The sequence below is a fragment of the Lycium barbarum genome, chromosome 4 (genome assembly GCF_019175385.1).
Source record: "Lycium barbarum isolate Lr01 chromosome 4, ASM1917538v2, whole genome shotgun sequence".
Classification (NCBI taxonomy): Eukaryota; Viridiplantae; Streptophyta; class Magnoliopsida; order Solanales; family Solanaceae; genus Lycium; species Lycium barbarum.
The window spans coordinates 36843805-36870286 of NC_083340.1; the positions used below are offsets into that span (position 1 = coordinate 36843805).

The 26482-nt window shown below is 35.5% G+C and overlaps 2 protein-coding genes and 1 long non-coding RNA gene across 4 annotated transcripts; 1 reads left to right on the forward strand and 2 right to left on the reverse strand.

The window, feature by feature from the left end:
* Nucleotides 1–3441: 3441 nt before the first annotated feature.
* Nucleotides 3442–5541, reverse strand: LOC132638385 (uncharacterized). The gene is made up of 3 exons (XR_009581706.1): nucleotides 5358–5541; nucleotides 4480–4536; nucleotides 3442–3731 (listed from the first exon to the last, which is right to left on the reverse strand). It is a non-coding gene; the product is annotated as an uncharacterized LOC132638385 (long non-coding RNA).
* A 3561-nt stretch (nucleotides 5542–9102) lies between these two features.
* Nucleotides 9103–16280, forward strand: LOC132635889 (uncharacterized). The gene is made up of 3 exons (XM_060352480.1): nucleotides 9103–9260; nucleotides 10576–10763; nucleotides 15786–16280. Exons 2-3 carry the CDS (start codon nucleotides 10582–10584, stop codon nucleotides 15970–15972), a joined length of 369 nt encoding a protein of 122 aa, XP_060208463.1. The 5' UTR covers nucleotides 9103–9260; nucleotides 10576–10581; the 3' UTR covers nucleotides 15973–16280.
* Nucleotides 16281–17479: 1199 nt separating this feature from the next.
* LOC132635888 (ferrochelatase-2, chloroplastic) lies at nucleotides 17480–24704 on the reverse strand. 2 transcript variants are annotated; one of them, XM_060352479.1, is made up of 10 exons: nucleotides 24640–24704; nucleotides 24253–24332; nucleotides 23185–23503; nucleotides 22927–23070; nucleotides 22714–22815; nucleotides 20347–20450; nucleotides 20096–20222; nucleotides 19801–19953; nucleotides 19010–19110; nucleotides 17480–18101 (listed from the first exon to the last, which is right to left on the reverse strand). In XM_060352479.1, exons 2-10 carry the CDS (start codon nucleotides 24327–24329, stop codon nucleotides 17789–17791), a joined length of 1440 nt encoding a protein of 479 aa, XP_060208462.1. In that variant the 5' UTR covers nucleotides 24330–24332; nucleotides 24640–24704; the 3' UTR covers nucleotides 17480–17788. The 2 variants fall into 2 exon arrangements, with proteins under 2 accessions (XP_060208462.1, XP_060208461.1); XM_060352478.1 differs by lacking the exon at nucleotides 24640–24704 and adding an exon at nucleotides 24412–24610.
* Between the last annotated feature and the right edge of the window lie 1778 nt (nucleotides 24705–26482).

The window sequence follows — 26482 nt, forward strand, 5'->3', positions numbered from 1 at the left end:
AACAACACTAACTCCTTCTCCAAACTACACATGCCACAAAAGTAAAGCAGATTTGTCATCACCTGTCATAATGCACCATATGATGCAAGACACGATAATTTCAGGCCATTTAAAGGTGCAAGAATCATAACGTGTGTCGCATGTGCATTTCGTGAGCCGCACGTACATTCCATGTCACTCAGACTACTACTGAACTCTGGAAATGACCCATTTGCTATAACAATTTAGTTTGACAGTGCAGCTATAGAGATGATCCTATAGTTGTATATCAATTTCTTATTTGAATTTTTGATTGAGAATGTGACGTTCAGTGAGGAGGGTGGTGTCATCGACAGTGGCAGTGAGATTGAAATTTGAGATTTTGACTACGGAAACTGAGAATAGGGGGTGTTGAGGATGGTAACGTAGATAGAAAATGCCACCAACATGGCTGCAAGGAGGAGAATAATATATAGATGTTGATGACGGAAAAATTGCAATTAGTGTGTGTATGCATATGTTAACACTTTATTTTACTGTTGTAATGGATTGCTATGTTGCTCGGACTCGGGTGCGGGTGTCGGATACGGGTATGGATCTAGAGGTCGGACTCGGCATGATCTAAATTTTAAGATTCGTGGGTACGGATCCGGGTACGGATACGGGTGCGGGGATTCGGCAAAAATAATTCAAAATTCTAATAATATAGCTACAAGAATATGCCTAGATTATGAGAGCTTTTTGTGGAAGCACCTACATGTAGTTTTGTACCAGACATGTGATTCAATCTTCCATTCTACTAGGTGCTAGACTGCGTGCTCCGAGAAACTAGTTAAATTTTCTACATAATATTGAAGGTATGCCATCTCATGTCTTCAAATCTCTACTTTTTGTTATCTTGAGAAATCATAATCTCAAAATTTTTCTTTAATTTGGTCATGAATTTCGGTCAAAGTATCCGATCTCTATTGACCGGATCCGACACGAATTCCGTACCCAAACCCGTGTTGTGTCGTGTCGGACACGGGTACGGCGGCAAAAGTGAAGGGTCCGAGCAACATAGATGGATTGTGCTTTTTGCTGCATTGAAAGAACCAACCAGCTTTCATCTTTGTGTCGTATTTTCAATGACACGTCTTTAACTTTTTATATTTGAATGGGACAAGTGGATCCTCTTCTTTTCAAGTCATTTGCAGAAATATTAATGTTTGACCTAATAGTACAACACGTGTAATTGCCTTCTGTACAGGCCAAACTTTGCTAACCTACTTCTTCGATCCCCTGATTCTTCTCTCTATGTTTTCAGAAGATTTTTCTTTCTGGGTTTGCATGGTGGTTTTTCCCGAGATAGGTTTTTCAATCATCATCTTTTTTGCTTCTATTTTGTATTAGATTCTCTTTTTGCAGTTACTTCGAATTTTCATGTCTCTGGTCATAATATTTCACTAATTGTGATTTCAATTTTTTTTTCGTTATTCTCTTTTTCTTCTTGTTGTCTGCTTTTAATTCTACAACTTCTTTTGAATAGTGACGATGACGAAATCGTCACCTCTTTTTTTTTCTACCATTTTCCCTTTATTCTTTGAATGCCATGGCCGATCTTCATTTCTCTTTTTTTTTTTTTTTTGAAACTCATGATCCTATTTTCCATGTCTCACATGTTCTTTTTTTATTTCTTCGGCTGAGCAACAATCGTATTGGGATGTACATAATTGTGCATTTCCTCCTCTTCCTCTTATCTGGGTTTTTGGTTGAGAATGTGATGTTCAATTTTGCATTGAGAAAGGTAGTGTCGTTAGCAGTGGTATTGAGATTGAAATTTGAAATCTGACTGCGGAAACTGAGAATAGGGGTCATTGAGGATGGTAAAGTAGGTAGAAAATGCCACCAGCAATGACTGAATTTCATAAATGATTTATTTTCATCATTGTACAATCATCAACCAAACATAATTCACAACATGCGTAGCAGTAAAAGCATATGATAAAAATGAAAATTGAAAAAGAAGGAAGTAGCTACCAACACGAAGGAGGCGAACTTCGAATTCATATTAGATATTTAAAAAAAGATTGTTAAGTTTAAATATTTAACGATCAAAAAAGAAAAAATTGTTAAATTAATTTGTAATGTTTTGTTGGTTCTTTTCTTATTTCTAATGATTTGTTTTAAAGTGAATTACTTGTTTTCTTCCCGTTTCTAATTATATTATTGATTGTTTTCATATTCTCTTATTAAATTGAATAATTATTGTGTAATAGTATCTATATATGCTTCTTTATATTCTATAATATATTTTTATACACTATTTCTTCAATATATTCTCTCATATTTTATAATAATATTCAAACTTGAGATTATTATTTTTGGTTAATTATATTTACTATTTAGGAAGTTAAAGGCGAAAGAAAAAAAATTGATATTTTTTCAAAACAAAACAAACTGTGTATGAAAGTAAAAAAAACAAGAAAAGGAAAAGAATAAAAAAGAAAAAAGTTAAAAAGGTTAAAAGAGGGAAAAGAAAAGGACAATATAATACAAAAACTGGAGAAGAGATCCATACCATTAGATACTTATGTACATATATTTTATGTACAAAGAAATATTTTAGTTTTATATATATAGTAGAGATCGATTCTTGTTGCAATTTTTTTATTTTATTTTATGTTTTTTCATGAACAACAACATACCCAGTGAAATCCCACAATGTGGGTCTGGGGAGGGTAAAGTGTACGCAGACCTTACCCCTACCTTGGAAGGTATGAAGGTTGTTTCTGAAAGACACTCGGCTTAAGAGAAAGCATGGCAGAGAAAATGTCAGATAAGGACAAGCAGTATGGAAATGAAAATAACGAAAGCAAAAAAAGCATGACAAAACAATCTGAAGAAAGGAGTGGTAGCTACCACAGATAAATAAGATAATCAAAGTACAAGAAACAACATTTAGTAGCATAAATCAAAGGACAAGAGACACTATGTAAAACTTGCCTTTAAATTTAGGTGGCACCTTCTTAGTACACAAAAGGCTCCGCATACAATCCTCTATTTCATCCACCCCGCCCCAATACGGTGTGTGACAACATCGTCAATCTCTCTATTTCCTTGAATAATAGACCCAAGATACTTAAAACTTCCTTTTTTTTGATTGGCCTGAGTATCCAGCTTCACTTCTACATCCACTTCCTGCGTCCTGCTATTGAATTTGCACTCCAAGTATTCTGTCTTGGTCCTACTCAACCTGAACCCTTTAGGCTCCAGAGTCTTTCTCCAAATCTCCAGCTTAGCGTTAACTCCGCTGCGAGTCTCGTCAATCAAGACTATGTCGTCAACGAATAATATACACCATGATAACTGTCACGACCCAGCTAGGGGCCGTGACGGGTACCCGGGACTAGCCACCGAGCACCACTCGTTCTAATACTCATCTTACTCATTTAATGCCTTTTTACCAATTTTATACACGAATTGTAGGAAAATCATATTTTATATAAAAACATAAATACTTATATACATTTGCCTCTCGGCCATCAAAATAACATATACATAATAATAACATCTTGCGAGACCATCTGACCCACACTGCGTATCTACGAGCCTCTACTGACATACTAAACATATAGACGGAACAAGACTCCGTCATGCCCAAAATATGCATATATACCAAAAGAAGAACCATAAGCACCTCCGGACAATGGAGTGCTCTCGATCAGTTGACAGCTACTAAGGGTCTGGACCAAGCTCACCTTCCTGTCTACCTGTGGGCATGAACACAGCGTCCAAAGAAAACGGACGTCAGTACGAACCTTGTACTGAGTATGAGAGGCATAAACAATGAAGAAAGACAGTGATAATATAATGTGAACATCAATATGAAACATCTGAATCTGAATGACAATCATAAAAGAAGTAATGCATGCTGTCTTACTCATACTCATCATAATCTCATATATGCATAATATGCAAGCTGCCCGTCCATATCGGAACGGTGTAATAATCAATAACATTAGCCCGCGTCCAGGCCTCCCGCGTCCGGGGTACCATCTCATGCCGCCCACTAGTGGTGTCTGCCCATGCCAAAAGGTCATGGTGTATCCGTATAGCTGCCCGCCTTGGCGGTGACTGCCCGGCCAACTAGGCGCGGTGTAATATGATCATGACATGCTCATAAAAAAATACTTGTAATAATATGCTTATCATAGTACATGCATAAGACTCAAGATCAACTATACTCTATCGGGGTGACGTAAGGTCGTGATCCCCCGATTTCATTATGGAGCAATTATTGACATTCTGCCTCACCTTGAAGGAATTAGTACATAAGGTGAGTGTAAGCAATAAATAACATCATTATCAATATGGCATCATCATATCATATCTCTTATCTTATATAGACATTTATGGACTTAGGCTTCTAGCTTTCCGGAAAATAGGAACTCATGAAGAGGAAAAGAACTTATGCTATAGGATTCATGCCATTTGAAAGAAAGGACTAGCCTCACATACCTTTGTCGTTTAGCTATGTTATCGTTCACTTGCTCTCCTCCAATGTCACGTCGTTACCTTCACGGGAGAATTCATATTAACATTAGTTAATAGATTATAAGGACGCGTCGTAAATTCTAGAGAAAATTGGGCAGCATTTCCCCTGTAAACTTAACAATCCTCGAAATTCCAACTTAGCCAAACATCAATCAAAATACCAACAACAACAATACCAACAATTTCATATCAAACTAGACTTAAATCCATTCTTAAATTACTCCCAAAACAGCCCAATATACATTCGGATGCCAATGCTTGTATACACTTCTTTATTTCCGTATATCCATAATATAACAACAACAACTACAGTCAATCCCCCGATATTCCAGCCTACAAAACAGTCCATAACGACCATAAAACAGTCCCCAAAATATCATCGCAAAACAGCCACAAATATTATACCAAACAGCTCCAAAATATAGTCACAAAACAGCCACAAAAATTACATAAAACAGCCCCAAAATTTTGTCATAAAACAGCCACGAAAATTATATAAAACAACCCCAAAATATTGTCAATAAACAGTCACGAAAATTACATAAAACAGCCCCAAATATCGGCACAAAACAGCCCGGTATACGCTTTGTATACAATATCTTTATACGCTTTATTCTCCCAAATTCAAGAACAACAACTTATCAACAACTTCAACAACAATGTCAACAATTATTATACATCATAACTCAGCTAATTTCATCCATTTAATCCACCTAAAACAGCCCCTTAATCCATAAATCCCAACAAAACAACAAACGAGTTTATAATGCTATCTTCTCCGTTCTAATCCGTTAAAACTCTAAATAAACTTGTTAACAATGAAAAATGGACCTTAATCTTACCTTAATTATGCAGCAACCACTTCCACCCTCTCTTTCTTGGCTGATTTTTAGCTCAAATTGAAGGCAACGCGACGTACAACACTTTTCTCTTCAGGAGCTTCGCGATTCGGGGCTTAGATTGTGGTCAAAATTTGGTTTCTTTCTCTATCTCTCCTCTCTCTCTCTACCTCTGAAATTTCTGGGTTTTTTTGAGGTCTGAAAATGAAAGAGAAGGCCGAATTTTTTCATTAAATGGCAAAGAAAACGGGCTGACCCGACTTGGAATCGGGTTGGGCCGAATTCATTGCCCAGCTTGACCTTTCTGCCTTAAAATGTCCATATATCCTTATCCCGATGTCACATGAAGACCCACGACCTATGGTTGGAAATCTATTTCAATTATCTACAACTTTCATTCTGGGAGTTTTCCCAAATTCCCAAAGGACGATAAGGTTATGACCTCCCGAAATCAAATCACCCGAAAACGTATCTTAAAAATATTATTTTGGAGGGCTTTCACTTTGATTTGGCTCAAGGGTCCTTCTTGGGTTGTGTTTAACTTCGCATATATTATTCATATAACTTGTCATATGTTCTAAAAAAAAAATCTCGACATGTGGACCCCACCTCAGTTTATGAATAATTCATCGTACGAAAATACGGGATATAACAATAACTCACCTTGGATTTGCCGTGTCAGTCCATCCATCACCAAGACAAACAAAAATGGGCTAAGAGCTAATCCCTGGTGCAACCCCATTATCACTAGAAAGTGCTCCGAGTCTCCTTCCACTGTCCTTACCCGGGTCTTGGCTCCATCGCCTTAATCGCCCTGGTGTACGCCACATGTACACCTCTAACGTCTGAGCTCCTCCACGGATGAATGACTTCTGTACGTTCTTTAAAGAAAACTAAAACAAAAAATGTTTCACTTATACGTAAAATTACACAAGTATTTATAGAATATTGAAAATTCCTAACCGATGTAAAATCATTGAATCTATATATAATATAAAGCTAGGCATAGACAAGGTGATGTGGCACCTCTCTATGGCCACCATTCCTATTTATCTTTTTTCTCATTTTTTTGGCCTTTTCTCTAATTTTAAAATGAAAAACTCTAATTATATATATCTTAATTATTGGATTTAGTGGGTTGAAATGAGAGTAATGGCAAAATTAAAGATGATAATTGAGGTGGCGGTGTATGGAGCTATTTTAAAAGTCACTCATGTAAGCCTCTTAATTATTAAAAGGGAAGACATCTAAGGATATTAGTAACTCTTTTCCCCATCCTTTTTCTCTCTCGTCAGTTTAAAGTGTCTACGTATTTAACATAATGTTTACCTATCATTACCGTTGCAACCTTTGAGATTCTGGGAAAACCATAACAGTAAACATTCATTTCCCATAACTGGTAAATATTCATGCCCATTACTACGGTTGCAACCCTTCAATCATTCCTTATGACCTTATTAATGGGGAAAAAATGGTCTCTCATCTTTCTCTGTGTATATTCATTCATTGGTCACAAATTTTGTATATATTACTCGTGTGTTGTGGAGATTAAGTGACAATCTCAAATTTTCTGGGTGGCAGTTTCAGGATATGGCCAATTGAAGGTTATTTTTGCAGCAACCTCTTCACTGTTAATTTCTTTTCGATCTGTAAGTTCCTTTTTCCTTCTTAACGTTTAAAGCTTATGTCCATTCAATACGAAGTAGTGAAACGTAATTATTTTTTTATCAAACACTGAATGAATCTTTGCGGAATGCTTACTCCTACGTTGTTTATGAAATAAATTAGTTGTATAAGTGTTCACAAAGCGTTGATCAGTTCTTGCTTACAAATTAGGAGGAAAAGAAAGGAACGAGGGGAAAGAAAATGGAAAGAGAAAAAAAAAACGAAAAAGAGAAAGGGAAACGAAGGAAAATGTAAGGAATGGGAAAGAAGAAAATGATAAGAAGTGGAAGAAATTGCAAATTTGATCCATTCACTGATTATAATCCTATATGGCCGACTTGGTTTTTGTATTTCTTAAACTTTTGACTTTTCTAATTACTTAAAATAAACTATGATATCATAGGGATTGATTTCTCACTCAACGAATAATTATTATCTCAGAAAGTTACTTTTGTTGTTGAAAAAAATTGAAATAAAAAAAAGTGAATTTCTGAGATAATAACTATTAGTTGAATGACTATTTGAGAAATAACTCTGATATCATGGTGATCACAACATGCTAAAACTAAATTGTTGCAAGTGATTTAAATTTGTATTCTCATCTGGTGCTTAAAAGTGGAGCTTATAATATGGTTTCTTAATTCTAATTTTCAGATCTTGTATGGTTAGACTATATATCCTTCATTCATATTAGATATTTATTTTGCTATTTTTTTTATAGGAATTATAGATACAAAATTATCAATATTTTATTTCAAAATTTTACTTAGAGATTTTGAAATTTCCTAATCGTTCTCGCGCCTAACAAGCTTTTGATGCAATTACACAATTACAGAGCAGATTACATAAATGTTTGTCGGCTCGAGTTACCTCCGGTCTAAGGTGTTCTTCTATATCTGATAACAATTGTGTCCCTTTAAAATTGTTAGTAGAGTTTTCAAAAAATGATCATAGATGTCGAGTAAACCAAACCAAAAAAGAGAAAGGAGCAAAAAAAAAAAAAATGAGGAGGACATATTTCCTTTAGGAAAAGATGGTCGTGCATAGGGAATATCACAAGATTGAAAGTTAACTTTCGGTGTTATAATAAGTATCCGAATTGATTTGTTGAACGTGAAGGCATTCAAGTAATTAGCTTGGAACAGAAAAGGTTACAAAGCATGACTTTTAGAACTCTGAGAATTAAATTAAGGAAAAAATAATGGTAATATCCCCTTTAACTCTCACTCAATGCTGCGGTTAAATATAATAAAAAATCTTGACTAATGGAAACTGAAGAAATAGATCTTCTTGCAATTTGAGGTTACTTCAGATTTGATGTTGATGACTGCGGTTTGAGGGTCCAATGTACCATGTGTGCAAAAGTTAATTTTCTCATTAATTTTCTCACACGAGCTACATGGTGTAAAGAAAAAATATGTGAACATCAAATTAAATATTGCAACACTTTATTTCCCAGTTGATGTTACTCCCAACATCCATATAATTCTTAAAACATTTTTTACAGTCTAAAAGGATGGTTGGATAGCACTAGGATGATTGAATTTGAAAGATTAGGATTTGTAAAATGTGAAACTCTATTAATAAAGGGGAATAAACAAGTTAATTAGTTGAGACATATTTATTCATGGATGAGAGTTGTCATTATAAATCTACAAAAAAGAACTCATGTTAAACTTTTCTTTGATCTGTTTTTATGACTTATTTTTATATATATTCGTTTTAATGTTTTGACCCATATCGTTAATTTTTATTTTTGGATATAATTCTTTATTCTCTTTCTATCAATTAAATTTTAAAAAATGATGTTCACCGCGCGAAGCGCGGATAAGTTAACTAGTAGTATATAAACTAAGTGCTAGCAGCTTAATTGGTTAAAACTTAAAACATTTGACTTTGAGAACTGAAAAAAAAAATAAAAAATTTAATATAGTAGAAAGTCTAATGGATTCACTAGTTATATATTTTCTCTGTCTCAAATTATGTAGCGCGATTATAATTTTGAGATTCAAACTTATAAACTTCAATAGTAAATTTCAGACATAAAAGTTTTTAAATAAAATTTATATTAAAAATTACTATAAAAAATATTATAAATCAGAATAATGATGTCACATAAAATAAGGAGTTGCATAAATTGGTACAATGAGTAGTAATTGAGCTTCAAAACCCTATCTCTCACTCTCACTCTCACACACAAATTGGCATTCAATTTTAGTGTGATTCGCTCTGCATATTCTGGTACTCCACTATTCTCTGATTTCGATTCATATTTCTTTCCAACTTTAAACTAACTTCCTCATTCCATTTTAGTGCTAAAAATTTCATTAGAAAAGAGGCTAATTGTCTGAAGAATAAATTTGATCAAATGGTTTGGTTAGGTTAATTCTCCAAAATGGAATCTTTTCTTTAAAAAATATGTTTGTGTTTGTGTTGGGGTTAAAAGACTGTATTTTTAAAGAAATTTTCAGATTATGTAAAATTCTAAAAAAGGGTAAACCAAAAAAAAATTAAAACTTGTGAGCTGCTCCATGGAGATATTGTAGAGTGATTGTAGTTTTCATAATTAAATGTGTTGGGGTTGGGTCTTCAATAGTTACTCCCTCGGTCCATTTTTACTTGTCCTCTATACTAAAAAAAAATAGATGTCCTGTTTGGAAAATCAATAGATAATTTACCATTTCATTCCTGTTTTACCCTTACTATTAATTATTGGGTTTGAAACTTCTTTAAAGTATTCTGATTGATTTTAATTATTAGATGAATTAGCAATATTTAGGGGTGATATAGTAAAATTGTCATTGTATTTTTGGCTCCTTAAGAGGCATGCCATGTCAATTAAAAATGGACGGAGGGAGTAAATGCCTTGCCCATGATTAAAAAGGGTTCTTGTGTAATCCAAACATGGGTTGCTGAAGCTTCTTGCCAATGTTGAGAAAAACGGAATGAACTATTTTGGATTTTGTATGATGTACCTTATTATAAAAGGAAGGTATGTGCCATTAAATCGCTGGTCGCTTCAACGAGTAGTGGTGAATGGTAGATGTGCGGGGCTCATTATCCACCGAGTTTAGAATCATGTGCTACTGGCCCTCGGGGATTTCTCAGTTATAAAAAAGAAGTAAATGGAAACCTTGAAACACGCTTAAGGTTTGAAGCTAGTGCACTTGGCCTTGCTTAAACAGCCATTCAATGCAGGCACCACGACACTAAATTATCTCTATCATGAAGAGGACGGCATTGAACTGTAAACATCTCTACAAAAAAATGTCATGATTAGGTGTATAGACTTTGAAATTAGTGTTTGAAAAATAGTTACTATAAAATCTTTGCATGTGTATCTTAAACTTAGAATGGGGTTGAATTTGATTGATCACTTTTATATTTATCGGAGCTTTTCTTCGATAAAGTGCACTCTTGAATTGCATTTTGCACTTAAGCCCTAGCAGAGTTTAGCACTTCACTGTACTTTTTTGATAAAAAGCACTTTACTATACTTTTCTCCTTTGGCAACACGTGATGATGTTTTTCATGGTGCATGATATTTTTTGGTTAGGGAACTATGGCATCAAAACTACCGATAGTGAAAGCAAAGGCTGTTGAAGCTTCAAATATCTTGACCAAGAATGCATGTGCATACTACAAGCAGATGATGGAGAAGAACAAGCAATACATTCAAGAGCCACCTACTGTGGAGAAATGTCAGCATTTGGCGAAACAAGTGTTCTACACTCGCTTAGCTAGGTTTGTTATTCATCACTTGTATCCTTTCAAATCTACAAAATTACTTAGTCTTTTGAGGTAACTAGTGATTTTGCTTCGACTTGCCAGAAGTCTTGAAAGTATTCAGTTGATTATCTGTAGGGAAAACGGATGGATTCATGTTATTCATAAGTTGGCCGTAGCTAGGTTAGCTTAGGGCTGTATGGGTTAGACTGCAAACTGCTCAGCATCTTGTGGTTGTAATATTTTTCTTGTTTTATCATCTCATTTCTGGACCTTAGTGATCCCAAAATCACGTCTTTACTGAAAAAACCTCCAGGACCTTACCTTTGAGTAAGTTCCTTGTTCATAAAAGTTAAACAACATTTAGTCAACTTCATGATACCTGAACTTTTAGTCCTCGAATAGGGAAGTATGGTTGATTGGTTTATAATTTGGTAATGTTGTCAACATACTGGTTGATTTAAGGCAACCACTTGTTAAATTTTTGTGAACTCTTGTATACTTGAGATTTCACTAAGAGCTCACTAGAACTATAAGAGCAGGCCATGATGAGGTAATGAACAAAAATCAACGTCAACTACTGAATGTTAGGGAGTAAATAGTCTAGTACAACTGATGAACTACAACAAATGGTTCCCGGATAAACCAAGAGATAGATATGTTTGGGAATCAAAGGAAGTGATAAAACAAAAAAATTGAAGTATTGCACTTGGTATATTTCCAAAATGGAACTGACAAGATAAGAAGGAGAAAAAAAAATGTGTTTGAAAGATTGGAGAGGAAGATGTCTTATATGGAAAGAACAATTCTTGACTTCGAGCGGGTCACGGAGGACTGTGGTTAAGTTGCCTTTTGTTTCTCTAATGAAGCCAAAAATGTATAATGCCTCCTGTTTATATAGTTGTCATGTATGAAATAAAGCCTGCTTCTATTCAGGATATGTAAACCTATTGAGGATTTGAAGCTACACTTGCTTCGTTTACTATTATAGTTGCATAAGTTATTAATTATTTTGTATTTGGCATGCTAAATTTCACTGCACAAAAGGGGGAAAATCCCAATATGCATAAGATATTGAAGTGTCGTGTAGTTCACGTCTATTTTGGAGAAGGCGCGTTTATTAAGAGAAGTATAGGAGTTTTTTTTTTTTGTGATAAGGTAAATAATTTTATTAACAATTGGGGAAACCCCGTATACAAGCCGTATACCATAAGAAGAGAACCTTCATCAAATATGGTTCTCAACAAAAGAGATCCAATCCTCTATACAAATCGGGACCTCGAAAGTACACCAAAAAGAAACTAGAGACAAAACACTACTTTGCATCTTTACAATATCTTGTTCCACCCCTTCAAAAGCCCTCCTATTTCTCTTTTTCCAAATGACCAACATGATTGTTAATGGGGCAACCCTCCATGCCCTTCTGCTTCTCTTCCCTCTCTTATGAGACCAACTTTGCAAAGCCTCCTTCACTGTGCCTGGCATCACCCATTGCATCCCAAACAAATTAAGAGCAACCCTCCGTAACCGACTAGCCACCTTTTTTTTTTCGATAATGGTAACAGTAAACTATATATCCACAGGTATACTACATCAAAAAGAATGTAGTCCCCCTTTCAAAATGTTACACCTTACACCTTGATCTCCTATCTATATTCTTCCTTACAAGTATCTAAAACATCAAAAATATCTTCAGTTTGACCTAAAACTTCCTGTTTACACCAAAAATAGTATAGAGCTAAACAATTCATTTTAAACTTCTGTAGGTCACTTTGTTTGCCCTCAAAACATCTCTGATTTCTTTCTTTCCATACTGTCCACCAAATACATGTTGGGACAATTTTCCATCTCTCTTCCTGTCTTGCAGCCTATGTTACTCGGACTCTTCAAAAATATCAACGGGTGTGTGTCGGATCCTCCAAAAATAGTGTATTTTTGGAGGATCCGACACGGGTGCGGCAACATTTCTGGAGAGTCCGAGCAACTTAGCTTGCAGCATTGCCATCTCTGTTCTAGTAGCTAAGAACTCCTTTAATGCTCCCTGGTTTCACCCACCTGATCTTCCTCAGACTGATGAATATCTTCCATAACTGATCTGCCCATTTGCAGTGTAAAAAAAGATGGTTGATTGTCTCTGCTTGTTCCCCACATAAATAGCATCTAGAGCACAACTGGAACCCCCTCTTGTTTAAATTCTCATGAGTCAACACTACTTCCTTTGCCAATAGCCAGGAAAAACAATTTACCTTCTAAGGTATTTTAGTTTTCCATATCATCTTCCATGGCCATCCTACCTCCTGGTTGTTTGATGTGTTCAGGTCTCTGTAAGCAGAATTTACAGTGAACAAACCTTTGTTGTCTATCTTCCAAACCATAGTATCTCTTTCTCCTGTTAAATTATTGAATTGATCAACTGTGGAGTAGAAGGCCGCTATTCTTTCCATTTCCCAGTCATTTAAATGTCTTCTGAGGTGTAAATTCCAACCTTGTCTTGTCCATAATTCAGCAACTGTAGCTTGTTGTTGAAGGCATAATGTGTATAGATCTGGATAGAGTTGCTTTAGAGGTTCATGACCAATCCACTTGTCATCCCAGAAGGAAACTTTCAGGCCATTGCCAACTTTGAAACTGGATCTGTTTAGGACTAAAGGCCATAGATTTCTGATTGTTCTCCACCTTGCAGTGCAATAGGAGATGATCTACACTTTCGCCAATACTCTTACACATAAAACACCAACTAACATAGGTGATCCTTCTCTTCCTCAGATTCTCCACTGTTGAGATCGCACTTCTTGCCTCCACCCAAACAAAAACACATACCTTCCTCGGTGCTGTAGGTATCCAAATCGAATCATGAGGGAAAATACACTCCTCTCTCACTAATAGTCTCTTATAAAAAGAGCTAACAGTGAATAAACCATCTCCACTCTCCCGCCAGCTCCATACATCTGATAAGTTGTTAGGTGTGACTAGTCCTTACAATAACTCACTCAAATTGTAAAATTCTTCCATCTCTCAATCCTGAAGGTTTCTTCTGAATCTGTAAGTCCCAATGAATAACCCCCTTATGAGACCTACAATTTTGTTGGATTGTCATCTCTCTTTGGCATGAAACACGATATATTTTAGGAAGGCTTCCCTCAACTCGCTCTCCCCAAAAGTTATTTAGGTTATTTTTGTACAATTGCTAATAACCTAGACTAATCATGGATTTAAATTGCCTAAATACTAGGCTAACCATATGGGTGTGATGATTTTAAGTCTGTGGAACCGATGCAAACAAAGTGATAAGATATGGGAAGTACTGGTTATTACACATTAATTAGTACTCCCTCTGCCTCATTTCATGTGACACGCTTTCCTTTTTAGCATGTCCGAAAAAGCATGACACCTATCTTTGTTTGAAACTATTTAAAATTAGCATCTCAATTTTACCCTCAATGACCTACTTGTTTGGACGCACTTGATATATAAGTTCATTGTTCTATTAGGAAAGAGAAAATGTAAAGAGATGCGGAACTCTCACCAACACATTTATTACTGTTAATAAGGTCAATTTTGGTATTTTTACATATATTTAGCTTATGTGTCAAAAAATTCCTTTATTTCTTAAACTTTGTGTCTGGGTAAACATCTTCAAATAAAATGAAACAGAGGGCGTAGTTTGTATAGGCCATTATTCAGGCAGGGTCAGCTGTATCGACTTGAAGTGACCTAGGTCTTCTATATAATAGAGGCATTATCGTGGAGAAACATCCAAGAACTTTGGCAACAATGCATTTTGTGTACAGTTTATCAAGAGAAGGCAATTCTTGAAAATCTTTAGATGCCATGGATAAGCATCTTGATTCCAACTACTGCAAAAAAAAGGTCTCTTGACCTGCCGTGATTGCTTCGAGAAGTATGCATACTAAAATTTACTCAACAAAAAAGAGAACTACTTAAATTTGTTTTTTTTTTCTGAACATCTCCTTTTGAATGATTATTATGAGGTCAGTGTTTTTTTCTTGTTAGCTCCTAGGTAAGCTAGTCATGTTTGATTATGTGTTTATGACGTCAAATAGATTCAGACTGAATTAATGTATGCAGAGAAAGAATAAGTCTTTTATATGTCCTGATGAGATATATTTAGATTTAGCTCCCCACTTGTTTCTGTCAAAATGTTCTATCTTGGCTCTACTCCAACTTGCTTTCAATGTTGATCTATGTTGTTCGAGTTCTCTATCATCTTTGGAGAATCTGAGCAACATAGTTGTTGATGATTTAGCTTAGCAAGGTGAGTTATCAATGGAGTATTACTGTTTGATGGTTTAGCGCCATCCTACCGGTTGTAACTTGATTTACATATCTTAAAGAAGGTTGTGTCATAGTCATAATCATTTGTCAACGTTGAACAGAGTCTACTACAGTTATGCTCTCACTGTCCTGTTTTCTGTGACATGTTGATTGGACTTTAAGTCTTTCTTGCGTAATAGAATTCTATTCCAGAAGATGATACTTGTTGGAGACTGATAAAAACGAAAGATGATACTTGTTGGAGCTCTGTTTATGGGCTTGGTTTGATAGGGCCTAGGGGATACGTCACAGGATAGTTTAAAATTTCATTCGTTTGATACTTTTTATTCTTGATGTGGCAATTGAGTATTTATATGTGGCCCAAACATTTTGTGATAATCCATATGTAAAGTATGTAATTAAAATAAGATAAAGTGACTATGTCTTTTGAATTTATCATTGCTAAGAAAACTGGAGTACTGAACTTCTCCTGATCACCAAAAAAAAATTGGAGCAATTGGAATATACTATCTGATACGAGATTCTTTTTTCTGGTTTGCTGGGAGCAAAGAGCAATTCTGCTTCCAATTTCCATGTTTATTCGTTCCAAAAGTGTTATGTTTCTCTTTATGTTATTGGCACGTTGTTGAATGATATCAGAGCAGAAAGGTTAGAACTTGAGCTCCTTTCTGTTACCTGATAGAAAACCTGTTCCATTTTTACCTTTCATATATCTTGTACTAATGATCTCTGTTCTTGGGACAGTATTCCTGGTCGTTATCAAGCATTCTGGAAGGAACTTGATGATGTCAAGAACTTGTGGAAGCACAGACAGGAGCTGAAAATTGAGGATGCTGGCATTGCCGCTCTTTTTGGGCTAGAATGTTTTGCTTGGTTTTGTGCCGGGGAGATTGTGGGACGAGGGTTCACGATTACTGGTTATTATGTCTAAGTCTCCCAAATATTAGGTTTCAAAGGAATGACTTATATCACTGTCGATAAAAGATCGTTGTCAATCTCTAACTTGTGCGGGATAACACGCACCCATGAGATACAGATTTTCAAATTTCATGTTTGGCAAGTACAATTTACGTAGAGGATGAGCCTTTCTGCTATAGATGTCAAAGGCTGAGGTAGGATCCATATATTTGCTTCAATAAGGTAGCTTCGAGCATGTTGTATTCATGATTACTGTTTCTTGTTACATATTTATTTCCTTGGATGGAATCAAAATCAGTCCTGCGAGACTTGGTAGATGAATCTACAAGTGGAAAAGCGCTATTACCAGTATAAGTTTACTCCTTCAATAACATTATCACTATAACATTCTTATACCTTCGAGGGGTGTGTGCGATGGAAGGGATTGCACTTCCCTCAACTAATAGGTCTCAAGTTGAGCTTTAGGCATGGTTAATCTAAGAGGAGGGAGCATTTTGCCTCACTTAGTGTGTTTCTCTGACATGAATCCAAATTAGTCGAACTAGCGAATTTCCGATACCCGATGGGTGATTCTGTTTCCCAATGTCTGCTTTGGTTTATCTTTTATTGTTTGTTCCTGTTCATCCCTTTCAGGGACCATGGGTCATACATGCCAAAGCAGCACGATGAGTGCAGTCACTGTAGTTGTTGGAAGTCTTAACGCTGTTTAATTGAAAAGAGAAGTTTCTTGCATATTGAACTAGATCTTGTATCCTGAGAAAGATATTGCCAAATTGTTTGGGTTGACGGATGATATAATCGCTAATTTAGTTTTCTTAGTATTTCTCTTGCAACTTGATTGTCCCTAACAAAGGAGTGAAGGCTTGATTGAGGGAGTTAGAAACTTTTGAGTCCTTTACCTTTTGAGCTAGCTTTTGTGTTCGAATTAGGTTTGAGCTAGCTTTTGTGTTCGAATTAGGTTTAAGGTCTATTATCTTTGTCATAGTATCAAAGCAAGATCCGTCTAATTCAGTGTTCCCCTTAAAGTAAGTCCGATTGGAACTACTTTACTCATTTGCGGATCACAGAGATGCTTTACAAAAGGTTGCTCACAACACTAAGCTTCCACCAAGCGCATGCACAGGTTAAAGAAAGACCACACCACATGAAGCTTACCCCGTACTCCCTCCATCTATTTTTTCTTGTTCTTGATTGACTTGACACACTCTTTAATGAGCCATAAATAGAATGACAATTTTACTACTTAATTATTACCAAGTCATTCAGTGATTGAAATCAATCATACTTTAAAAGTTATACAGCCACTAACAATTTCTTGAAGTTTTTCACCCAATAATTAATAATAAAGATATAACAGGAACAAAATGATAAATTATCTCTTAATTTTTCAAACCGGACAAGTAAAAATGGATGGAGTAAGTATTCTACAAAGGTGTTCATGGCTTGCACCCATGACCTATTAGATGTACCTTGTCAAGATACTTTACTGCACAAATTAATGTCCTTGTTGTTTCTACGAATGCTTGACCAAAAGAATTCATTGTATAATTGAAGTTTATAGATGTAATACAAGACACTTGTATGAGTCTAAAACCAATGCCACAAAGAGACTTGTATCTCTGATTTGTTTTCGTCCTGTGCCTGCCCCCAAAACAGAATACTGGCACTTTCAAAACTGTCGTATCCAGTCTCTCTTAACAAAAGTGATAACTCGTATATTAGTAGTAAGAAAAAAACTTGTGAATACAAAATTAAGAAATTTTAAGGTGGCACCATAAATATTGCTTCTTGATCTCTGTACTATTACTGAAAAGGATCTTTTGTCCTCCCTAAAGGATGTTCTTCTTAAAAGCCGATACCATCTTTGGTGAAAACAGAAAAACAAATGCTAATAGTGATCCGAAAAGCATTTTTATAAAATATTGCATCGGATCGTCAACTGCTTCCTCTGTACCAGTGGACGCAGACATTGCCATTGTCGAAGGCAATGCTTCAATAACTGCATCTGCCAGATCAGTTATGAAAGAGGAGGTGCAATTCAGAGCAGGAACACGACCCCAATTTTCAATTCCCGATTCAAGTGCTAATTCTTTGTATTCCATATCAATCTCTTCAAGAGTCTCTATATGCTCGCTCACAAAGCTGAAAGTCCAATAGCGTGCATACATTATGGTGAGATATCAAGAATAAATCAAGAGATTATATCATCTTGCAGGCAAGTAAAAATTAAGGCAACAAACATTCATATGAGAAGAGTATCTTAGTTGCCATTTCAACAAGAAAGGCCTAATACTCTTGAATTGGTGGTGACAATTTGAGTTCTTCATTCGTGACAATTTGAGTTTTTCATTCGGTTTTCTCTCATTCCCCTCCAAAGGACCATTGAAACATTTCCAATTTCTACTTCAGGATGCCTGATTGCAGAGGGATCCAACACATACAACCACAAGAGCGTCACTTCCTACCAAGTCAATAAAAGCATTGACGCTCCAAAATCCCACAACTAAAATGTATCTCAGAGACAGTTGGCTATTGTCGCTCCACAAACCGACTGCCGTTTTATGAATATCCAGAAGACTTAAAACCATTAAATAATACAATTAACTCAAGAAATTCAAGACACTCCAAGTAAGGTAAGCATCTCACCCCTATTTTTACTTTTCTTCTGACTAATCAAAGAGAGTTCTCGATGTCAATAGTTGAATTAGCTTATATTTTCCAACCTCTCATGCACATGATAGAAGCATCCAGAACTGACAATCTTTTCAATATATTCAAGCTATCTATTTGGAGCAATGGGACACATGAGTCATGTGATCTTACTGCTACCTTCTCCAGCAAACCAGGTCTGGCTAGAGAGACTATAGTAGACGTGAAATGGTTTTCAACAAAATGTAGTCATGTTAAACTTGCATGATAGCTCATAGAAAGTCTACCACCGGTCACTAATCTAAAAAAAAATCGCCCAACAAATTGATAGCACTGAGTTTGATCCCATGACACCATAACAACTCATTGAGAAGAGAGAAATCAGGAGCTAGAATGCATACCTTACTGGAACAGCCAACAGAGACTTTACACCTTTCTGTCCAAGCTCAACAAGAACATCATCAGTGTATGGTTTCAACCATTGTACAGGACCAACTCGGCTCTGGAATGAAAAAGGATGATATTGATTTAATTCACCACCAAATAGAGGGAAAAGCACCTTTATCCTACTATATTTAGTTTTTGGTATACTTCTTGTATACAGGAACTTTCCCACATTATTGAAATTACTTTTCCTCATTTTACATAGTATAAGAGTAAAATGTTATGAAGGATTATTGTACCGAGTTCGGAGCAGAAGAAGTTAGAAAATCTGAAATGTGATAAAGCATAAAGTTGGTTGACAAGATGTCACAGCAAATTTGAAATAATACAAGTACAATTAATATTAGTCTGAACTGTTTAGGGATAATACTATTGCAATTTTTGGAAAGTCATATTTATGGAACAGACCAAAGTAGAGGAAAAATAAAAAGGGAGAGATATACTGTCTCAACCCCCTCCCTCCCCTCCAACCTCCTCACAAGAAAAGATTGTTTAAAAAACGGTAGGAAAAAGAGGAGAAAAATATGGAACATTTCAGCTTTCACGTGAACTGATCAGTATAAGCACACTGAGTCTGGCAAAACTGAACTTTAAGCCGTTGCAGCGAGGAAAGCTACATTTATTTCCCATCTATAATAAATTACTTAGAGGGCGACATTAGGGAAAGCTATTGACATGGTGTTACAGGATGTGAAGAACTATGGGCAACAGAAAAAGTGATCTGGCGGACTTAGGCTTTAGGACAAACCTGGTAAGCCAAGGTATGATCATTGTTGATTCCTCTAGCTTTCAGCTCTTTCATTATCAAGAAAATGCACTCCTCCATTTGATCTCTATATGGGTCACCAGCATCTTCAACATAACTAACTGGCACTCCATGGGCACTAAAGAAAACCATGACCTAAAAACATCCAGAGACTTAGGATTGAGTTAACAGTAAAAAAGTCCTAGTGATAATAACGAAAGGTTCATCACCAAACTAAAAACATAACCATGATGATCAGAAACTGAGGCCATACAAATAAAGGAATAAGAAAAGCTACCTCCTCAGGCTTAGAGAAATTATGTAACTCCTTCTCAATCAAGTCTGCCATGGACTTGATGTAACCTTGTCGTTGGTACCAGGATTCAATGACGGCAACTGGCAGGCTGGACAGATAAGAGTCATCCCTGAGAGTACACAAAGTTAAGATATTACTTAGAGTCAGGAACAAGTATATGAATGCACTTCAAGTTAAGAACATGATATTCCATACATGCAGTAACCAAATTGAAAAAGAAAAAAAAAAGTTACTTGAAAATATTCTGAAGGGCACGGACGCTCGAACCAGTTGTAGAGATAGAGTATTGAGGATACAAAGGCAGTACTACAAGCTTTGTAATCCCGTCTCTTTTTATCTGCAGCACAACAGGGTACTCAAATTCAGGTCAAACTTAACACTTCGAAATTTCAAGCTCACAGGAGACAAATGATTCTTCAGTCCCATTTAATCCCCAACCATTCAATTGCGTGTCCTTAAAAATGGATAACTGCTGGCTGGGACCAAGTAAGTGTAGAAAACATGTTCCACCCAAGAATTTCAGCACATGAGATCTTTCCAAGTAAAAAGAAAATAAAGGATCTCAAATAAACAGCTGGTAGTTTATCGAAATTATCAGCATATAAATATTTGCACTATATCTATATTAAGCAGTGAGGTCGTATTACAAGCTTGCTAAGAAAAAACAAAGCAGATTAACAAGACCTTGCTAACCACAAACCAGAACTATCAAAGCCAGATAAAGTATGACCAAAAAGCATACTGAATTTTCTTCAGGTAATATTGCTGAACTACTAATTTAGCTTCTTACTAATGAAAAATGGCCATGATCTATCTTCAAAATGTGACATACTCTTGACCAGGCTTCAACGAATGGGTTTATTTTCCAATTGAAAAATCAGTAAAGAATAGTATAGATCACTGAATGTTTTTGTCTGAGAAGGTCTACAGATTAGATCACCGAATATTCTAAGCAGAATTGATTGAACAAATGCCACAACAAAACATTACACCTCATGAATGGATATTGACAGACAAGTTGACTTATAATGTGAAATATTCTGGACGTGAGCTAAAACGGGCATTATGCGCACTTGAAAACCCGGAAAAAAAAAATAAGAAGATATCTTTTAACATATTGCGACCTGAAAAAAAGAAATTCTTTAGGAGACTTCAACATATTGCGACCTGAAAAAAAGAAATTCTTTAGGAGACTTCTTCACATTTCACTACTTTGGTCCAGATTTTACTTATAACAGCTTTCTAGTCCTCCAATTTTAGTTCAATAGTACTTATCAAGCAGTCTTTCTGTTTGAGTTGAGTAGGAACTATCTGTTTATTAGTAATGATAAGTTGATTAGTACTTTATAAAACAGTTCTTTTAGTTGAACAGTGCCTTACTCTTCAATAAAAGGTGCAAGTAGCACACACCCATAATAAAATGAGAGTTTGCTAGAAACAGTTTGGATATGTCATATGTAACCTTTAGATGCAATGGGTCATTGGTGTGAAACCATAATGATTATAGGAAGCTGTCTCAAAATACCAGCGATCTGCTTGAGTCCATGCAATTTATCCAAAAATAGAGCGCAATGAAAGAAAAAGACCCATTAGAAATACCAACCTAGTTGATATTAAGGCTTAGTCTTTCTTGGTACGTCTCCAATTTGGAAAGAGTCTTTTTAATCTTGTTGCGGATTTATATGTCATAAAAAATGTGGAAAAATTCTCGGCTTAGAGAACCTAATTTATTGAAGATTGGGGCTAAATGGAATGAAATGGATAGTAAGGGTTCATATAATCCCCACTAGCTCAGGATTGAGGCTAATTTGATCGCATTATTATTAATCTGCAACTTTTCCCAATAAAAAGTTTTCTAGAACTACTTGTGAAAAAGGAAGATTTCTACAATCATAATCCTAGATAAGATTGTTTAGGGTAAGACAAAGTGTAAAATCACAAGAACCTTGTAAGAATCAGAAAACGAAAATCTTATTTATATACACCTGAGAAACTGCAAGAATAGTAGAGATGGTTGAATCCAGTCTCTATATAAAGCTCGATGTCTAAATAAGAGAATACAACTCAGAACATAGAACAATTGCACCGAACATGTAATAGAAGTTATATATAAACATAAATGTAGAAAGAAAAAGCATACGGTATACCATTATTTATACTCATTATACAGTAAAATACAAACGCGGATTTGTGGCATATGAGCTACGGAAAACATATTTTCTGTCATAAGGTCACACAAAATAACTGAAATCAGGAATTACTATATACCAAAATAGTTGTAGATGTGTAGGATCTTATGGTTCTACCATTTTCTATTCTACCTTCCAGAATTATTCCTCTATTTTTACTGATTCATGCTTATTTAGCACTAAGATCTCTAATTTGTGCTTGCCGGTCAGTACTTCTGTGAACTCTGCCCGTGTTCAAGCTCTCAAAACAAAATAGACTTATATGAAAGTATAAATGAAACTAGTGTTTGAATGACTTATTGAGATTATCTTAAGCACATGAAGGAAGACGCAGACAAAATCAAAGAATAGATCAAGACAAAAACAAATGTTAACTGCCAAAAGGAACAAAAGGATGCATCTTAAGCCTACCTGGTGAGCAGCTTCCTCAGTGAACGGGTACCAGTACCTCATCGCAACATAGACGTTTGCTGGAACTTCCTTTGTTTCTAATGCCATCTTCAATGCATTAGCCTGTAATGATGAGCTTAAGAGGGTTATCAAGCTGAAAATGGCACTGCCGTAATGAAATAAAAAGAACTTGTTAGCACGGAGCACATAAATAAAACAGAGGGTCTTCTATACCTGCTCATCTGTTATTTTTCGTAAAGGGGAACCGCCTCCAATTGCAGCATACCCTTCCTTACTTTTCCGAGCTCGGAGAACAGAAATGAGTTGTGCCAATGGGCGCTGGAGAAATCGGAATAATCTGGGTAGACGTATAATATCCTGCCACGCAAAATTCATAACATTAGCAGAAACACAAAAAATGGAACTAAATTGTCCAAAATCTTCAGCTTAGGAGAAAAAAAAAAAAGGAGTTAAGACTGATTGGTAGCATACAGGGTCAGCAAATAAGTTGAACAGAAAAGGCTGGACATCATGAAGCGTGTCTGGTCCTCCAAGATTCAAAAGTAGCACTCCGATCTTTTCTTCAGCTGTCTGTGAAGAAGATTCAACAGTGCTCCCTGGATGTGTATACAGTCCAACAGAGCAGAATGTTTTTCCGACTATATCTCTCTTGTGCACGGGACGATGTAAAGACAATCCCCCAAGTACACTGCTTTTTTTAATAGTGGGTTCAGAAGATAAAACTGTAATCTCTCGCTCATCATATTTTGAGGAATGGAAAGCAGGCATTAACCTTGTCTGGGGGCAGCACCTGCCAAGACAAAGATTCACTTTCAGCACTTCATTTTGGCGTTCAAATTAGCATGGCAATGAAAAATCTATCTCAAAAAAAATCTCTTCATTAAAAGGGTTCTTCATCCCCACAAGAATGTCTACCGATTCACACTTGATACACACTCCCTTTCAAGGGAAGAGCCAAGTGGGAGAAAGGGGCGGAAAATTACATGAGTATATTCAAGATCAAAATTATTCTTTATGTACGATTGGCTTCATCGAGTGCTTATTTCTTTATATTTTGAACCCCCGGCTCCGCCAGTCGTCACTCGTCACTGCTCCTTTTACTAGATTGTCATTACAAAGTTATTTATGTAAAGAGTAACTTCCTACATTTCCTAAGCAAAGCATTTTCCCCATATTATAAGCTACTTAGTAATTTGATTAGAGAAGAACCAACATTTCTGCATACCAGATTACCAAAACCCAAATCATTAGAGAACCCTGTCAGCAAGATTCTGATATTTCAAACAGTTGACATATAGCTGATCAAATCAAACATTACAGCAAATAAAAAGCAACTGCATCATAATTAAAAAGGGTGAAATTGCACAAAATGTTAGCCACACATGAAAAAGAAAAAGCCATTTCTCTGATAAAACCTAGGATCAAAGCCATAGAATTGACAATATCAGCTTCTAGGTATCCAAATTTAGACACCAACCCATATAAGACCATATTAAAATAAAAAAGAAATTCCAAGAAACAAAAATAATGAAAGCTTACATGGAAGAGTTAGAACTGAAATTGTAAGTTGGAAGTTTAATTGGTTGAACAAGTCTAGAGATCGTCCCTGCTTCCATGATCTATAACAAGTATTAAAAAAAAAATGATCAAAGTGTAGTTTTTGTTATGGGTCTGAAAAGTTAGGAAGATTTGCCAAACCTTTCAATAAAGTAATATTAAATGCAAAGAAAAATGTGTAGTGTATGGGGGGAGGGGGGGAAGGGGGTTGTTAATATACTATATAAAATATTGGAAGAGTCAGAGAAATGTAGGGTTTATGGGAAATAATTGGTTGGAAAAGGCGGTTGGGTGTATTAAATAAAGCGGAGAGTCAAAGGGAAAGCAATAATGAAGACGTGTTCATTGCTAATGAAGAAGCAAGTGCACCTAACACATTTTTCTTCTTCTTCAAGTAGTTGTTACAAGGGTGGACTATTTCTTTTCTCTTTTGGGGGCTATAAAGACTTACTAGAATTATAAAGCAGGCGGGGGCATGACGGGATAAGCTTGAGGCATGGGGCGCACAATCTTTAAATTTTTAATTTATCATGTATTAAAATAGTATAATAACATAAAAAATTATATAAAAAAAAAAGTATATTAATAGTTTTCAAAAAAAATGAAAAACATGTTAACGAAACTCATATGAAACAAAACTTTTAACATGATTTTACAAATATAAATAATGCAATGATTTAAAAACTATTATGAAATGCAAACTAACTCTAACATCTTAACTTTCAAACAATGAAAGAATCACAATTTCTTAAAGCATACTACTATAATATATGCAATTTACCTCCAAAAAGAAAATAATCAATAAACTTTATCATATTATAATTAAAACACCATTCTTTCATGAATGAAATAAAATAATTTTCAAATGGCTAAATAATAAACTATGATAATTTTGAGACATAGGACAAAAACATGAAGACCAATGACAAATGAAAATGTAAAATTCGGCTATGTATTTTTAAAATAAATGTTAAGTGAGATTCACCCTCACAGTTTTCTCAAATAGGAAATATGCAATACTACAGTTTGTTATTTGAGTTACTCTCAATTGTGTTATTTCTATATATGAAGAAAATCATTAAGCATTATTCATTTAATAAAGAATTATAAGGGTTAATAATGTTAACTGAGGAATTTGACACATAATTTGTGAAAGAACTCTTAGGCGAGCCTCGAGCGTTGAGCGTTAGGCGTATTTAGGGCATACAGTCGGGCGCTTAGGGCGTAAGCCCCACACGTAAGCCTCGAGGCGTTTTGCCAGTGCCCCGCCCCCGAGCGAGCCCCGAGACGAGTCCCAGAACTGTCTTTTAAAACACTGTTATAAAGTAGGGAAAAGCCCCTCTAACTTAGTTTATTAATCAACTTTGTCCTTCGTTAGTTAAAGTAGTCAAATATACCCCTGCCGTCTACAAACTTAACACTTATACCCTATTTGGATGGAAAATCTCAAATCCTCTTGAATTACCCGGTTTGGAAAAAAATACTCAATTCCTTGACTCGCCCCGACCCAGCTATTAAAAACATCCCCACAACAATCGCCAGTTACCGAGGTATATAATTATATATACAATTCAGGATTTGGGGTTTTCATCAAAATAGGGGTATAAGTGTTAAAGTTTGTAGACGGCAGAGGTATATTTGACCACTTTAGCTAACGTTGGACAAAGTTGACTAATAAACTAAACTAGAGGGTATATTTGACCCTTTCCCCTGTAAAGTACTTAGCATAAAAGTTAGCAGTAGCTATGTAGCTTTTTATTACCATTTGGATATTTGTATTAAAAATTAGTATTAAAATCCATCGTTTTGTTGTCAAATTAATGGTCACATAATAACAAATAATATATTCATAGTCATGTAGTAGTATCTATGTATATTATTTTGGATGTAATATATCATAGACATCATAAGTTGGCAGAAACTGCTAATTAGACATTTGAACTAATCATGTGACCAGTTAGACACCTTACATGTTATAAATGTATCTTTTGCGCGCTCCTAATTTAGCGAAACATGTGATATACAGTTGAGGTGCACGCAAAATAGGATAATTTACGCATATATGCCTAATCCCTCTTTTCTCATCCTAATTCCCAAATTGATAATTCTAATTGTGGGCCTTTTCCCTCCGCTCTCTATCTCCCCCTAAATTTTTCTCCACCACCGTTGCTCTTATATATTTCTTCTCCCTTCATTGTGCACCCCCACCCCA

Excerpts from the sequence above, each read along its gene's own strand:
- LOC132635889 (XM_060352480.1), top strand. The coding sequence starts at position 10,582 with ATGGCATCAAAACTACCGATAGTGAAAGCAAAGGCTGTTGAAGCTTCA. Across the intron at positions 10,764-15,785 it reads TTCTACACTCGCTTAGCTAG|TATTCCTGGTCGTTATCAAG; the intron begins GTTTGTTATTCA and ends TTCTTGGGACAG.
- LOC132635888 (XM_060352479.1), bottom strand. The coding sequence starts at position 24,329 with ATGGAAGCAGGGACGATCTCTAGACTTGTTCAACCAATTAAACTTCCA. Across the intron at positions 19,954-20,095 it reads ATTTCTCTAAGCCTGAGGAG|GTCATGGTTTTCTTTAGTGC; the intron begins GTAGCTTTTCTT and ends GGATGTTTTTAG. Across the intron at positions 18,102-19,009 it reads CTGTTGGCTGTTCCAGTAAG|CTTTGTGAGCGAGCATATAG; the intron begins GTATGCATTCTA and ends TTGGACTTTCAG.